The 15324-nt window shown below is 40.2% G+C and overlaps 1 protein-coding gene across 1 annotated transcript; it reads right to left on the bottom strand.

Annotated features, from left to right (window-relative positions):
- Positions 1-8582: 8582 nt before the first annotated feature.
- On the bottom strand, positions 8583-13825 carry LOC125298653 (microfibril-associated glycoprotein 4-like). Its single transcript, XM_048249494.1, has 5 exons — positions 13721-13825; positions 13293-13481; positions 12025-12121; positions 10720-10887; positions 8583-8939 (listed from the first exon to the last, which is right to left on the bottom strand). The coding sequence occupies exons 1-5, from the start codon at positions 13724-13726 to the stop codon at positions 8686-8688; spliced, it is 714 nt and encodes a 237-aa protein (XP_048105451.1). The 5' UTR covers positions 13727-13825; the 3' UTR covers positions 8583-8685.
- Positions 13826-15324: the final 1499 nt, after the last annotated feature.

The raw sequence follows: 15324 nt of genomic DNA, 5'->3' as shown, positions 1-15324 counted from the left end.
TTCCTTCTCAAATCGGGCGGACCATACTGGGGATTTACTTTTCACAAGTAAGATTTAACATAACCGTACTATTGGTTGTATTTTGTGAATAGAATATTACCAGAGAGCTGAGAAGGAGCAATCTTTGATATTACTGTATGAAAATCGTAGCCATCTAGCTAGGCTATGTTTACTGGTGTTCACCCGGCTATGAACTGAGACTTGATAAGTCATATTCCATAACACTGACTTAGATTACAACTGACACAAGAAGGCTATTGTAGAAATAAATCATACTAGATTTGGTCGGGCGAATTTTACACAAGTGGCACAGACTAGCCTATTGGGCAATCGCTAGCTGCTACTTGTAGCCTAAGTGTGTTGGTGGTAGCCTCACTATTTCCTGAATAAAGTAACTTTTCAATAGCTCAACTTCTTTATTTATCAAGTAGCTTAGCCAGACAAGCTACACTGTTCTTGTCATGTGAAATTAGCACAATTTAAAGTAGCTTCCTATGTAGTGAACTAGCCTACTGCTGTGTTTGTGTTAGGCTACTAATACATTTGACTGGGTGGTAGTTTTGTGTAGTGTTTTATTCATGGCAGAGTAACTGATAGTTTAGCTCACTAAAATTTCGAAGTAGCTTGCCCAACACTGTATTATTCACATGTCATTTACCCTAACAAGAATAAGATGCCTCTCAAATTCCTTTTCATTCATTTATTTATTATTTTGTATCTCTCCAGAACAACTGCCTTGTTCAAGAAGACTGTGAATGAACTGAACGGTCTCCTCACCCCTGGAACTGAGGAAGGTGCAGCTCTTCATTGCAGTACTGCAGGGCATCTGCTACACTGTGACTGAATGTTTGATTTATGAGCTCCACCTTCATCACCTGCATTCGCCACTCTGTGTCCAATTTTCCCATCGTCTGGTTGACTCAGTCCTCTTTTATGGAGTTTACCCAGTTTACTATGCCATCTTATTTGCCCACCTGCTGTCTGAAGCACTTTTGTTCTCAGCCAAAGTGTACCCAAGCAATTTTAGCAAGGTGGGAACATACAAAATGACATGCACCAGTTGTCAAAATCATAGAACCAACTGCATGACGGTAACTCTGTCTCACTGAGCCTGTGAAGACACTCCCCGGTTCTTTACTGATTGCAATGAACGGGTTGATCTTAGCAGTTTCTAAAATGTTTCTTAATTCCTTTTTATTTAATCTCTTCATTGGGGCTGGAACCTTTCTGTGAACTGTAAATAACAGATGCTGTTGATGAACCCATTGACACTGTACAAGTGACAAGTCACCTTTTTGTCTTGAATTGATGAACTGTTACACTTACTATGCCAAACCAATGTCTGTTTTTTAAGGATCAGAAACAAACCTACAAACTTGCACTTTACAATATTTATGGAACTTGTCTAACAAATGCTGTTGATATTGAACCCAGTTACTCCATTTCCTTTATGCCACACCAATGTCTGTTCATCACTTTATTTTTGATGGCACTGAACTGAAAATGTTAATGGATTTTTTCTTGTAAATTTAACTCATTAAAACTTGTATCAAACCAGTTTTTGTCTATGCTGTCAAAAGTGGATTAGTTATGTTCCCAGTTTTTATATTGGATGTCATCACTTTATAATATATCAGAATATTCTATTACTGTTAAGCCCACTATGAATATTAAAATACACACAACCATGTTTCCTGTATCATACAGCTTTTCTACTGGGAGGTTTACAACTTATTCTGAGTCAATTTACCCAAGTTTGTCACTAAACCACATAGGCCTACTTGGAATACCCCTCAGATGTCTGAATGGCACTGATCTCACTTAAATGTTTATGGAACCTTTCTGTGGACTGTGAATAATGCTGTTGATGGAACTTTTCTGTCAACTGTGAACTATATTTAACTCATTAAACTTGTATCAAACTAGTTTTGTCTATGCTGTCAAACATGGATTATGTTCCCAGTTTTAATATCGGACGTCAGGTCACTTTATATCATATATCAGAATATTCTATTACTGTTAAACCCACTATGAATATTAAAATACGCTAAATCATGTGTCCTGTATCATAGCTACATGTATGACATTTGCAGCAAAAAAAAACGCGTGAGAATCTGTTCGGTATTCACTGAGGTATGATTAATTAACTGCGCTGACAGCTCATCTCACCGGCCAAACAGATTACACTGAGTGGAGTGGATGACCGGTCCAAGATGGCGGCTCCAAATCTCGTCAGCGCTAGTAAGGAGTAGCGGTCGATGCGGCGTCTATGTATATTATGTCTATGTTTTTATCCATTCAACTAGCCCGCTTGCTTACGACGAGACTCAGGCTGCGCAGTCGGCACCCGCTTCCTTATTTGGGTTTTGAATTGCATGTTAAGTTAACCGTAGCATTACCTACACAGTAACTCCATGGTAATGCGATGCGAGTGATCATAATAACATATAAAACGTGATATAGTCCTTGATAAATAACCAGGCTATGAACTCATAAACAACAGCATTTTCTCACCGTTTGTCATTCACCGTGCTGTGAATACAGCATTAAGATGCTAGGCTAAAGAGCTTGAGATTCAGAGAACCTGCATGGTTGTGCTCATCCTGTCAGAAAATAACAATTTGATCAATGATCATGCATATCAGCGCAAGCTTGGTTTGAAACTGGTTTCTGAGGATGGGGTTTACACGATCCTTCACTGGGCTAGTGCCTGCTGTGTTAATATGACCGTGCTGATGCTAACACCTGCAGCTCCCTCAAATCTATATAGGTTCTCATGCATATTAGGCTAGCTTTTGCCAATGAAAATGAATGCAACATAAAAAAAAACAATAGACTACCGCTCCTAACTGAAGAAACGTTTACGTTACTGTAAGGAAATTATTATCATTGTATAACCATTTTTATACAACAATAACCATTTGTGTAAGCAGAAATATTGTTGTGCTGAGTTCTAAGAACAGAGAGTACAAGTTACTGTAGGTGTGCACCAAGACAGACAGGAACTGCACCCTGTCTGTGTGTGTGGGTGAGATAAGAGTATGTCACAATGAAGTCGTTATGTCTTGCTTCCTATTTTCTGTGTGCATCTGTACAATAAAATACACAGCTTTTGGGCTGCAGTCAGAGACTGATGGTGTGAGGAATTCTTCCTTACATTAGCAGGCTCTCCTCTTGGTACCAGAGTTTGTGGGCAATTAAAGCTCTTGTCTGAGTTTCCGCTAGGAAAAAATGGTGCCGGTCAAATGTCCTATTATCGCTTCTTAATTACCTAGTCAAGTTGAGGAAAACTGGAGACAGGCTATGTAGCTTAAAGAATGACATAATCAGGCTGAATAGAATGCAACACGTCCATTAGCCTAACTTAAGTAAACATGCCTAACAAGATCTAGCCAGTATCTATGTTTTCATGGACAGCAAGAGTCCGCTTCGTTCATTGTTTTAAAAAGGCTACGTTGTTTGTTGCTGTTCCACTGTTTAACTTGCACAGATGCGCACACACAAGAATGAGCGCTCACACCACTACCCCCTAAGGCTATGTCTCTTTATTTGATAACAATAAATTAAGAAATATTTCCTATTCTGGGAAATGTATAGTTTCTTTTTCTTTCGGTCCGCGGTTCAATGATCATAGACAGAGAAAGCATAGGCCTACTGGCTGTATGCTTTGGGTACAGAATACAGTTGCATGTCCAGTGTACACGGAGAATGACTGTCTTGGAGCGGCCGGAACTCCACTTCCAACGTCATGATTCCGATAGATACGCCCGACACTTATGCTTTTTATCTGGTGGTGGTGGAGTTGACCTGACATCTGAGGCTTCAGACGTTACCAATGTATCATCATCCATCGCGTCTGGCCTCTGAAAAAACTTTTAAGGCTAGTCTGCCTGGGCCCCATGTTTGAACCGCCTCACTCATTTGTTCGTTGTTTAACATGGACGTTTTACGCGTGCGCTTCCTATTTGAAATGTTTCCTATTTGAAATGCAGCATAGGCTATGCGTGTTGTTTAATAGCTTTCAAACGGTAGAGCCTGTACATTTAAAAACATTGCCAGGACGTATTGCTTTAATATAGGCTTACATTTTAAGGCTTATTCTCAAATTCAAAGATTGCGTTAGGGGGACTGGATTATTAGGCAATTTCAATCGGACAATTTGACCGGAGAGATTTAATTTGGTCGGACATTTCATTTTTTTTCCGGCCAATGTCCGGTAATTACCGGACAACGGAAACCCTGGTTCTTGTATCTATATGTTGGGGTTAAATTCCCTGACAGTTACCAACAATGTTAACAACAAACTCAGCATCACTGCTGCAAACAAAGTTGGCTATATGCTTCGCCATATAACAAACCAGCTAGCCTTGTGATAACAAAATATTTACCTTTTGTTTAGTCCACTGAAAGTTATCCACATATCAAACGATTAAATACACAGTTATGGAGGAATTGTTTTGGGGAAGCAGTTACACTATATCCCACTTTAGCCACTTAAATCCATAGCCTAGATGAGCATTGCGCATATGTTACAACTTGACGTGATGGTGAAGCTAAATGCCCAAGAAACGTAACGTCATAAAAGTTGTAGGCCTACTAAACGCAAAAACTTAATGACAGCTTGTTCGTGGTGGTGTAGTGCTGCCTAATTGAAATGGGATAGGCAAGGGGTATCTATTCGGCTATTACGTGTGGCACATTTATTGGGCTTTTAGCCTCTTTTAATTTATTTGACTGAGCAACAGAAAAGTCATAGTCGATACATAAATCGTTTATTATTATAATTAGGCTATTGATGGCCTACTATTACTTTACTACTATTACTGTTATTATTATTATTCGGATGAGGCAAAGGAATGTAAATCTGAGTCTGAAATGTTGGCTACAAACAGTCTATACTGCTGTAACTGCACTGCTGCTATTATTAATTGTTAACTTCCGGGAACTATTTGAGGCTTCCATTAGCTGCCATTGTTGAAAAAACATTAGCGTCAATGGAGTTGTCGCAACTCTACCTTTATATGGCTCTGGGGATAACCGCACCCTGGAATATGGGGGTTTCCTGCCATTAATAAAATTAAAATGAAAAACTCGTTTTTGCCATTTAATTTTCAAAGTGTCTGTGCAATTATCCTGCCAAATTTAAAAATAAAATGAAATATATACATTTGGCTTTTAATTTTCCTGATAAACACGATACATTTGTGACAAAAATAAAAATAAATTGAAAACGTCTATTTGTCATTTCATTTTCATTACCATCCTGGTATATTACTGCCAAAAATGAAAATGTTAGTTGGAAAATGAAAATACAAACTTTAAATTTAAACAAATTTAAATTTATTTTTAAATTTGGCAGGATAATTGCACTTACACTTTGAAAATTAAATGGCAAAACAAGTTTTTCATTTTAATTTCACTGTTTTCATTTTAATTTTATTAATGGCAGGAAAAAAAAACCCTATACTGGAAAGGATTGTGAAACAAATGTGAGGGGATTCACAAAAGAGTGGACTGCAGCTGGAGTCAGTGCTTTGAGAACCACCATGCACTGATGTATGCACGCTCAGCTGTCACTTTCCTTGTGTCAAGCCACTCTTGAACAAGAGACAGCGTCAGAAGCGTCTCGCCTGGGCTAAAGACAAAAAGGACTGGACTGCTGCTGAGTGGTCCAAAGTTATGTTCTCTGATGAAAGTAAATTTTGCATTTACTTTGGAAATCAAGGTCCCAGAATCTGGAGGAAGAGAGGAGAGGCACAGAATCCATGTTGCTTGAAGTCCAGTGTGAAGTTTCCACAGTCAGTGATGGTTTGGGGTAACCTGACTCTCGCCAGATGAATTTCGTTCCGCCTAGCTCCACTCACATCCATCTGGGATCGGTTCCATTGAGAGTGATTTCAGTACAAGATTGTATGGTAGAGCCAATCAGGACACAGGGCAGGAGTTTCATAGATGCGACGTGGGCAGCCGTGGCCCACTGGTTAGCACTTCGGATCTGTAACCGGAGGGTTGCCGGTTCGAACCCCGACCAGTAGGCACGGCTGAAGTGCCATTGAGCAAGACACCTAACCCCTCACTGCTCCCCGAGTGCCGCTGTTGATGCAGGCAGCTCACTGCGCCGGGATTAGTGTGTGCTTCACCTCACTGTGTGTACACTGTGTGTGTTTCACTAATTCACGGATTGGGATAAATGCAGAGACCAAATTTCCCTCACAGGATCAAAAGAGTATATATACTTACACATATACTTTTGCGTCACCGTGTGCATGCAGATTTCCACCCAAAGACGCTTGTCTAAACACAAAATAAAAAGTGGGAAAGCAACGCCACTTTTGCGGATTGTGTTCAGATCGCTGTTGTGTAAAGCTAGCTTAAGAGACACGTATGACTCATTGAATATTAATGAGACTTCCCATACCCATATGAATATGAATGAGAAGTCCCGTAGCACCCCACAAGACGAAAATCATTAATTCAAGCCATTTACTCTGTTTTCTTGATCGCTCTGCCCTGGTCAAATGACATGAAAGGGGTTGTTTGCTAGTAGTGCCATCGGAGAATGCTTCAGCTTTTGCCACCCGGAAGAATGTATATTGTTATTGTGACGTCATGGTAAATTCTCATATATGAATTCCATTTCTTGTAACTGGCACTTCCACATTCGACAGTGGGGAGAAGTTCAAATAAATTATATTCCTCATTAGCAGCATACTTGAGGTTGAAGATATTTAGGCACATCAAGTTTGTCACATACAGGAACTTCAAAATACACAGTTTTATGATTATCTTGTTCATTTATGCACTGGACTTGAATTAGGAACCTCAGACAAAGATGTCTTGGTTGTGGTTGAAGAATGTGGTTTTTCCCATGTCTTGCCACTCTAATACCTAATACCTAATATGAGTAAACAAATACTTGGATTCATGTACAGTAGATGTGGCATCAATCTGTTTCTTCCTCTTCAACCATGTAAGGCGAGAAATAGCCTCGGAAACATGGAGATATGCTGGGCTATCCTCACTTGAAAGAGAGAGCAGGCCCACAGTGCTTCTCACGTGGATGAGGAATGGTGGGCCATTCTCTTTATGATCACGTGTAGACAAATAGAGTGAAGAGTTAAATGGTAATGTTATTATTACAAACTCGTTTAATCTGACTCCATTTAATTAATAATTTGTATCACCATTAAATTACCAAGTAACTAGTTTATCAGCTATAGAAGAGCATGGCATGGCACACTACGAAAACTACAGATATACGATTGGTGAGCATGTTAACAATTTTAGGCACTAGGCCTTAAAGGTGTCATGTGTAAGAATTGAGGTAAAAATATCCAAAAAATGAGCTACACGCATCAAAAGAATGAGGAGTGGGAAAATCAGAGGTCTGGAAAGTGTTTGGAGTGGTGCTGGATTCTGATGAAAATTCTTCAGGTTATGTGCAATGCTCAAAATGCAAGGTGCTGATGAAATATGTGACCCTGCAAGGCGAAACCAGTCGCTTTGGTAAAATTTACAAAATTAAGTTATTGTACTCATATGAACGCCCATAAACTAAGCTTTCCAACGATCTGTATATCAAGGGTATTGTAACGATAAAAGAACTTGCAAAAAGTATCGCTAAGATAACCGCATCCAAAGTTGGCATGGTTCTTCCATCACGATATGCCAGAAGAGGAGAAAATCACCATTTTAAGTGATTCACGCTAATGTGTTGAATCTTCACCTAAATAAAGTCAGGGTTTAACAGTCAAAATGTAGCCTAAGCTTATGTTTTACGTTGGGCCGCGGGCCGGGTTCGGGCAGATGATTCATGTTGATGTGTCGGGTTACATCGGGTCCGGGCTTTAAAAGCCACGGGCCGGTTCGGGTCGGGTTGTAATTTTCAGGCCCGTTGAGAACGTCAAGTAGACCTGCAGGGGGGAGACAGCCCCCCGGGGAAGATGGTGTACACCCCACTGGGCTTGGTGGGATCCTGGGAGTGGATCTCCGAACAGTCCAGAGGAAACAGCGGCGTAAAACATAGACAACTCGGAACGAGAGTGAGTAGGATAAACAAAACCTGAGAAAAAAGTAGGTAAACACACATGCACACACACACACAAACACACACACACACACAGAGATTGTGAGAGTTGGAGATAACAAACTCACATGCACACAAACATTACAAATGCAAATACAGAAACACATATAAATACACTATGACAGACACTGGTGTAAAATCAATGATCACTCATTTATGTTAAAGAGAGAGGGATAGAGTCAGAAGAGACTTTAAAAAAGAGGAGAAAGAAAGAGACTTTAAAATCCACTTACCATCATATTAGTGCTGGGTGAGTGTGTTTTTGTCCTCTTTGCAAAATATGAGCTACTTCTCGCCTCTGTGTCCACTTTTATAGCAAAACAGACTCTGAGACATGAGGTGTTTCTTTTCATAATTTGATTTGAAATATTTTTTAAATATGTTCATAGCAAAAATTGCATGTGATTTATTTTGATTATTCAATCACAGAGTATGTAATTAATTAGTTATTTTTTTAATCGCTTGACAACCCTAGTAAAAACCATATCAAAATGAATGAGGTATTATTTTTATTTCATGTTTATTTATATGTCTGAATCTTCATCAAAGACAGGAAAATAATCATCATACTCGCCATTGTCACCTCTGTAGTGTGTTTTTTAAACTGGTCTCATCTTTAAGGAAATTCCCTTGAGGGAGTAGGGATATCCTTTCCAATTCCACCAATGAACAAATATGTTCTTTGACAATGGAGAGCTTGACTCTTCAGCATAAAGGCCATTTGGGTTGGCATAGTGACAAGCATTATACCAGAATGCCCCCAAAAGGATTTTGGCACAATTGTCCCCATGCAGGTCCTGGTCTTTGTCATAAGTGGTGAACTTCATGCCGTTGTGATACGTCAAATCGTCACCTAGAGGGAGATGCTCAGTATTATATTGCTCTATTGTGTCCAAATGTTTTCTCACATTTTTGTTAGATTTCAATTGGACACACACACAATCTTTCTCTCTGTCTGATAGTGTGAATCTGTGTACATATTCAAACATCAGCTTATATTAGACACTTTCTCATCTGTCTTTTAAATGCTGAAGAAGTGTATTTTAAGGTACAGTTTTTGGAATACAAATCTTCAAAGAAATGGATATATAGTATATGAATATTTCAGTAAGCAAGCAATTTCTGTGTGCAAACAGTTTGTTTTTACAGTGCTGTAGTTTCAGGTATTTTAGGTATAGCTCCTTCTGGAGTTGCAGAATATTTATATTTAACTTTGCCATTGTAAATACATCTATCAATAGCTTGACATCACATCACATTTGTTTTTTGAGCCGAATGATGAGCTTGTAATGGGGAGAATCTTGCACATAGCACAGCTGGTAGCATCTCACAGACGATCTCCAAAGAGCTACTGACCAAGTAATGTTTCACAATTCTCGCAAGATGTCTCTGAGTCGTCGTCAGCCAAATAGCAAGGGTGGTTTTCTGCCTGTGAGATGCTACCAGCTATGCTATGTGATTCTCCCCATTACAAATTTGTTCACCATCAAAATGCACTTAACAACTTAATTCTCAATATCTATTTCAGCCTACTTCAGAGGCCACTGTTCCCACTTAGTTTGGCCTATAATCAAATACGTCCTCTTTGGAAAGCTGTAGTTTCTTGGGAATCAGAATTATGGTGTGAAGTACTGACACCGAGTTACAGAGGCTGGAGTATTGTTTTTCTTTTTTACTTCTGCCGGATTACAAGCATCTCTGAACTGACCACATTTCAGCCCTCTAGGTCACTTGATATGATTTAGAAAACACAACTGAGCCCTAGCACCAGATCTTGTGAAGCTGGGTGTAAAAGTAGATTAACATAGAAAAAAGATTAGTACTTACATGTAAGCCAATTATTTACAAAGGTATGCCCATGCGTTGTAAAATGCCTTTGGTTACCCAAAATGCATACTGACAAAAAAAGGGTTACTGCATATGAAACCCTTTGTGTAGAAGCATAATCTTGGTCTCAAATGAAAAGTAACACTATGAAGTTTCATGCTTCTATTTGGATTGTATGTCAGCAGGTTCTGATATGGAATGACTACACTAAATAGGGAATAATTACACACACACATATCTATTTTTGCAATTTTCTGTTGGTTCAATCGGTGTGTATAAGATGGACTATACATCTACACAACTTATATTGGATGAAACAACATAGATATTCTATTTCTATGGATTAATGTGGACATTTCAAGACCCAATATGCTACATCTCCATATTCCTAATGATATACAAAGGATAGAGGGTAGGAAAGCATGAAGGGGGGCGAGGGGGGCCGTCGGCCATTTTTAATTGAGACATAGTAAGATAAATTTGATCATGTAAAGCACGACACATGTTTTACATGAAAAATGTTGTCATGTATTGATTCCCAAGAGCCCAAGTCTTCAAATGGTGTATAATATGACTATGCAACATAACAATATGATGTATAAAAATAACTTAGAATGTTGTTCCACTTATGGCACGTCTGAGAACTAAGTTAAGAGATATATATTCTAGCAAGAAAATGATAAAATATGAAAAACATATGTGATAAGAACACATTGTTTTACTATCACCTCCCCCCACTAGATGGGCCAGCTACGTAAAGCCATTTGACTTTGAATTGTGCATTTGACCTTGAATTGTCCACTCACCTGCACCACCATCAACATAGCTGCCCACTCGCAGTGTGTAGCCGAAGGTCTCTGGGTCCACAGAGAAGGACGTGTACTGAGCGTAGACCTTTCCCCCGTCCCAGTCCTCCATGTCCACCCTCAGCTCATTCCTCTTCCTCATGGTCAGCAGCACAATGTTGTCCAGCCCTGCAGACAGGTCAGAACACAGACCAGGGGAAGATTACTTTGTTAAATTTGAATAATGACACAAGACTCGATCCTGACCCACTCCTGATGGTGCTTGGAGTACATTTTTTGGATTTTCTATAATTTGGATACATTTTACGTGCAATCAACATGTCAACAAAAAACTGTGGGCATATGCTCTGGTTGTAAAAGAAAAGAAATGTTTGCAGTTTTGGAAGAAAACTGCGATGCCATCTGTTAAAATGTGGTTAGAAGAAATGGTTAAATTCCTCCTGATAATAAGATCTGGTCTCCCCTTCCCCACTGTAATAAGATCTGGTCTTCCCTTCCCCAATATCTTGACAGAGTAGGTTTTTCTATATCAATCCTGTTACATAACAGGAATTCTCAGGGTGGGTGGGATAGGGTAGGGTATTTGTCTTGTTTTTTTTTTTTTTAATGTAAACTTGAAATTGTTTGGAAATAAATCGATATGTATTGATATGATTCCTCAGTCATTTTATTTTAAAGACTTTGAACTTTGAAAAAAAATAAATAATAATGATTGCAGCTACAGCTGAACTTGCCTCTCACAATGTGTACATTCAACAAAATCTGGGTTTTACTATCACCTCATTTACATATTTTAGGTATTTTTAAAACTCACCTGAAGATGAGGGCTTTAGTTGTACAAAAATGGGTGCTCAGGCACAGAAAATCCTGCCCTCATTTTGCTGGCGTTTTTAGAAAACAAGTTTTTGGTACAAGTGAAGCGCTCATCTTCAGCTGCTTTTTGACAGCGATGACGACATAGAGAGGGAGAGAGACTAAGGAGGCCAAGGGGTATAGTGGCTGCTGTGGGACATACCCAGCCAGCAGGGGCGTAGCACAAGGTCCTGGGCCCCTGCATAGGCAGTCCTGATGGGCCCTCATGTTCCTCAACCCAGGTACAGTAAAATATATTCCAGACTTTTCAAGGGCCCTCTCTCCCCTTGGGCCCCTATTATCAGTAGTGGCGGCCCTGCCAGCCAGTACTCCCCATCCTTGTGGAGCCACTCTAGTCCTGAACATTCACACATGACAGACACAGATGAGTGTGTGTGACTGTGTGTGGGTGTGTGCACACGTGTGAGCTTGTGTGTGTGTGTCCATACGTACCCAGCCAATACTCCCCATCCTTGTTCCCGAAGCCGTTCTTGTAGTGATCCCAGGGTCTGTTGAAGTTCACAGAACCATCCAGTCTTCTCTGGAACACCTTATACATAGCATTGGCCAGAGTATATTACTCTTGGAATTAACATTTGAATACTATGACACAAACTGTTTGAAATGAAGGCATAGTCAGAATAAAATGAAGAATTTAAGCAATAAGCCCCGAGAGGCTGTAGGTTACACGGATTCTAAAACAGCTAGGGGGCGTTGTTAGGCATGACGCGCTAGTGGAGGGGAATATAACCCCCTTAGCTGTTGTAGAATCAGTGTAACCTACGGACTCGAGTGGCTTATTGCTTTTCTAAAACTGTTACTATAAATACCTGGCAAAGTTTCATAAAGTAAAAGGTACAGCAACTAGAAATATAATGAGATATTCCTAGATAATCATTCTTCCGCCAAGAAATGTATTTCCTCTATCTGAATGGTTGCCAAGCAACGTCGAGACGCAGCTACTTTGACTTTTGTATCAAGTTGTGGTAGCGCAGTAATATAGAACGAAATGCGGTCAAGGTGTATGTTTATGCTGGATTTTACAACGCCATTGAACGTGATTCAGCCAATCACAATCAAGGACCAGAACTATCAGTTTTAGAATTCGTATTTTTCAACTAGGCCCTATTTTAGTTACAAAGTAAACCAAACTAATTCACAAGGTGAATAGAGTCTGGTCACTCATGACTGGGAAACCTATCCAACACTTTCTTTGTGACGGGTATAGACTTTCCGCTAACTTTGAAAATCATTTGTCCAGCCTAACAAATCGCATTGATCAGGGATTTATAACGTTACTTTATACTTCACCTAAACTTTACAGCCTGACAATAATAAGCATTGGCAGTTGTGAAACAACATAAATGGGTTTACCTTTGGTGTAAATAAATGTATACATTCTTCCGACTGCAATTTTTGATGTTTGCGGCCATGGTTACTACCGTTTACCACAGCCACTTTTGATTTCGAAACTATGGTGTTCCAGACCTTATCTCCCTGAAAGGAGATCTAGGTGAGTGTGGCCAGGCTATTATTTTAGATGTTTTAAGTTAGAATTTTTAAGACGTTTTAATAGGCATACAGGCCGCAGCAGCAGCGCATCAGATACATTTCTGGTATGAATGCACATATAAAACACGACACAGCAGCCACAGAACAGACAATCAATCCACATGCTATGTCGGCAGTCTGAATAAGCCCTTACTCAGTGTGGCACTCACCGTCCATCCTCCCCCATCGGTCTCCATGTCACAGTAGACCTGCAGGGGGGAGACGGGCCCCCCAGGGAAGATGGTGTACACCCCACTGGGCTTGGTGGGATCCTGGGAGTGGATCTCCGAACAGTCCAGAGGAAGCAGCGACGTAAAACATAGACAACTCGGAACGAGCGTGAGTAGGATAAACAAAACCTGAGAAAAAAGTAGGTAAACACACACATGCACACACACACACACACACACACACCTCACACACAGAGACAGACAGACAGACAGATTGTGAGTTGGAGATGAACAAACTCACATGCACACAGACATACACAAATACACATACACTATGAAACTGGTGTAAAATCATATCCTTGGTGAACGATAACTTCTGTTAGAGAGAGAAGAGAGGGAGGGAGAAAGAGACTTTAAAATCCACTTACCATCATGTTAGTGCTGGGTGAGTGTGTTTTTGTCCTCTTTGCAAAATATGAGCTACTTCTCGCCTCGGTCTCCACTTTTATAGCAGATTAGACCCCGAGACATGAGGCAATCGATTTTCAAACAGTGGCCATGGGACCCAGACATCTGTGCTCAGTCCAACCGGTTCAGAGTGGTGTCCATTTATCTCTGAGTTGTGTTTAACCAAGTTGGCTTTTTGCCAAACCAGACACTTAGGCTTTGCACTGCACTATGAGTGAGTGCCAAGGAACAGCACTGACAATAAAACATTTTAGAAATACCTCACTCTCATGTGAGCAATTGCTAGCAGATTGATTTGGTAATGCATGGGTCAGTTCAAATAGTTTACATTGCATCACAATTTGTATTACACTGAGTTGACTCATAATAGTGTCCTTTTCCACTGTCCTACTACTGTATGACATTGTCTGGACAGACAATTCTATCTAGAACATTACAGATGAGGCACACTCTTAGGCTCATAATAAATGACACTTGTTAAACTCACCTCAACATGTCTTTTGCAATCATTTAACCCACCATGGGCAATGCACTGTTACAAACAGTGCAGCGTGCAAGACTATCATTATGTTTTACTCTTATAAGACAAGGGTACACTTTTGTGCAGTCTGATGTGAAATGGGTCTTAAATGTTCCTTTTTGTGGGGCACTGGCTCTTGTTCCTAGATACACTGAAATGATTGATTTAGTTCGGGATAAAAGAGATAAAATCCTGCCTACACTGAAAACTGATTGGTCAAGCACATACGCACCACTGAAAACTGATTGGTCAAGCACATACGCACCACCCCTCTCTCCCCCTTTCCATCATCTGTGCACTACACTCAGATGCACACGCCATTTAAAATTTTGGTCTCGCGTGCGTGTTCTTGCTTCCTTGTTCTAGATTCCAGAAGATTTTATCTAGTTTGCGGGCGCCAGCGAGGCGCTATCAAATTCAAATTCAAAGGAGCTTTATTAGCATGACTGTTTGTATACAGTGTTGCCAAAGCTAGTGTCACAGATAACACAGTAGTGTCACAAAAGAAAGAAAATAGACATACAGCAATGCAGGTAAACATGTGAACACAGAATCAACAATAGCATATGAGTGAGTAAGTGAGTGTGTGTGTGTGTGTGTGTACGCACGCGTGGGTCCGTGAGTACATATATATGTATAAGTATATATTTATGCACAGGAACATGTATGTGTCTGTTAACACAGACAGGTCTTTGTTTTTTTGGGGGTTTTTTTCTATACCATGTCCCTCATGTTGTGACATTTTAAGACATGTTGTGCTGCCAGGGCAGCAGCTATCAATATACAGGAGACTCCCGGAACATCCGGGAGACTTGGGAATGTCTGCACTCATCTCTCACTCCTACAAGTGTGGTGGTGTCCTGAAGTGAACTCCTGTTCTCCTCTTGTCCACTGGAACTAATGGAGGTGTGCACAGGTGGAGTGGTGGCTATGAGCCCAGGCTGTAACAAGGCCCCTAGGTGTCACTCTGACCACCAGCAGCATTGAGAGTCCAGTCAGCATTGGCATAAGTCCAGGTCACATGCATTTGTATGGCACATTTAA

Source organism: Alosa alosa, chromosome 7 (assembly GCF_017589495.1).
Source record: "Alosa alosa isolate M-15738 ecotype Scorff River chromosome 7, AALO_Geno_1.1, whole genome shotgun sequence".
NCBI lineage: Eukaryota > Metazoa > Chordata > Actinopteri > Clupeiformes > Clupeidae > Alosa > Alosa alosa.
Note: the sequence above shows the minus strand (reverse complement) of the source record. Positions and strands in the feature narration are given on the sequence as shown.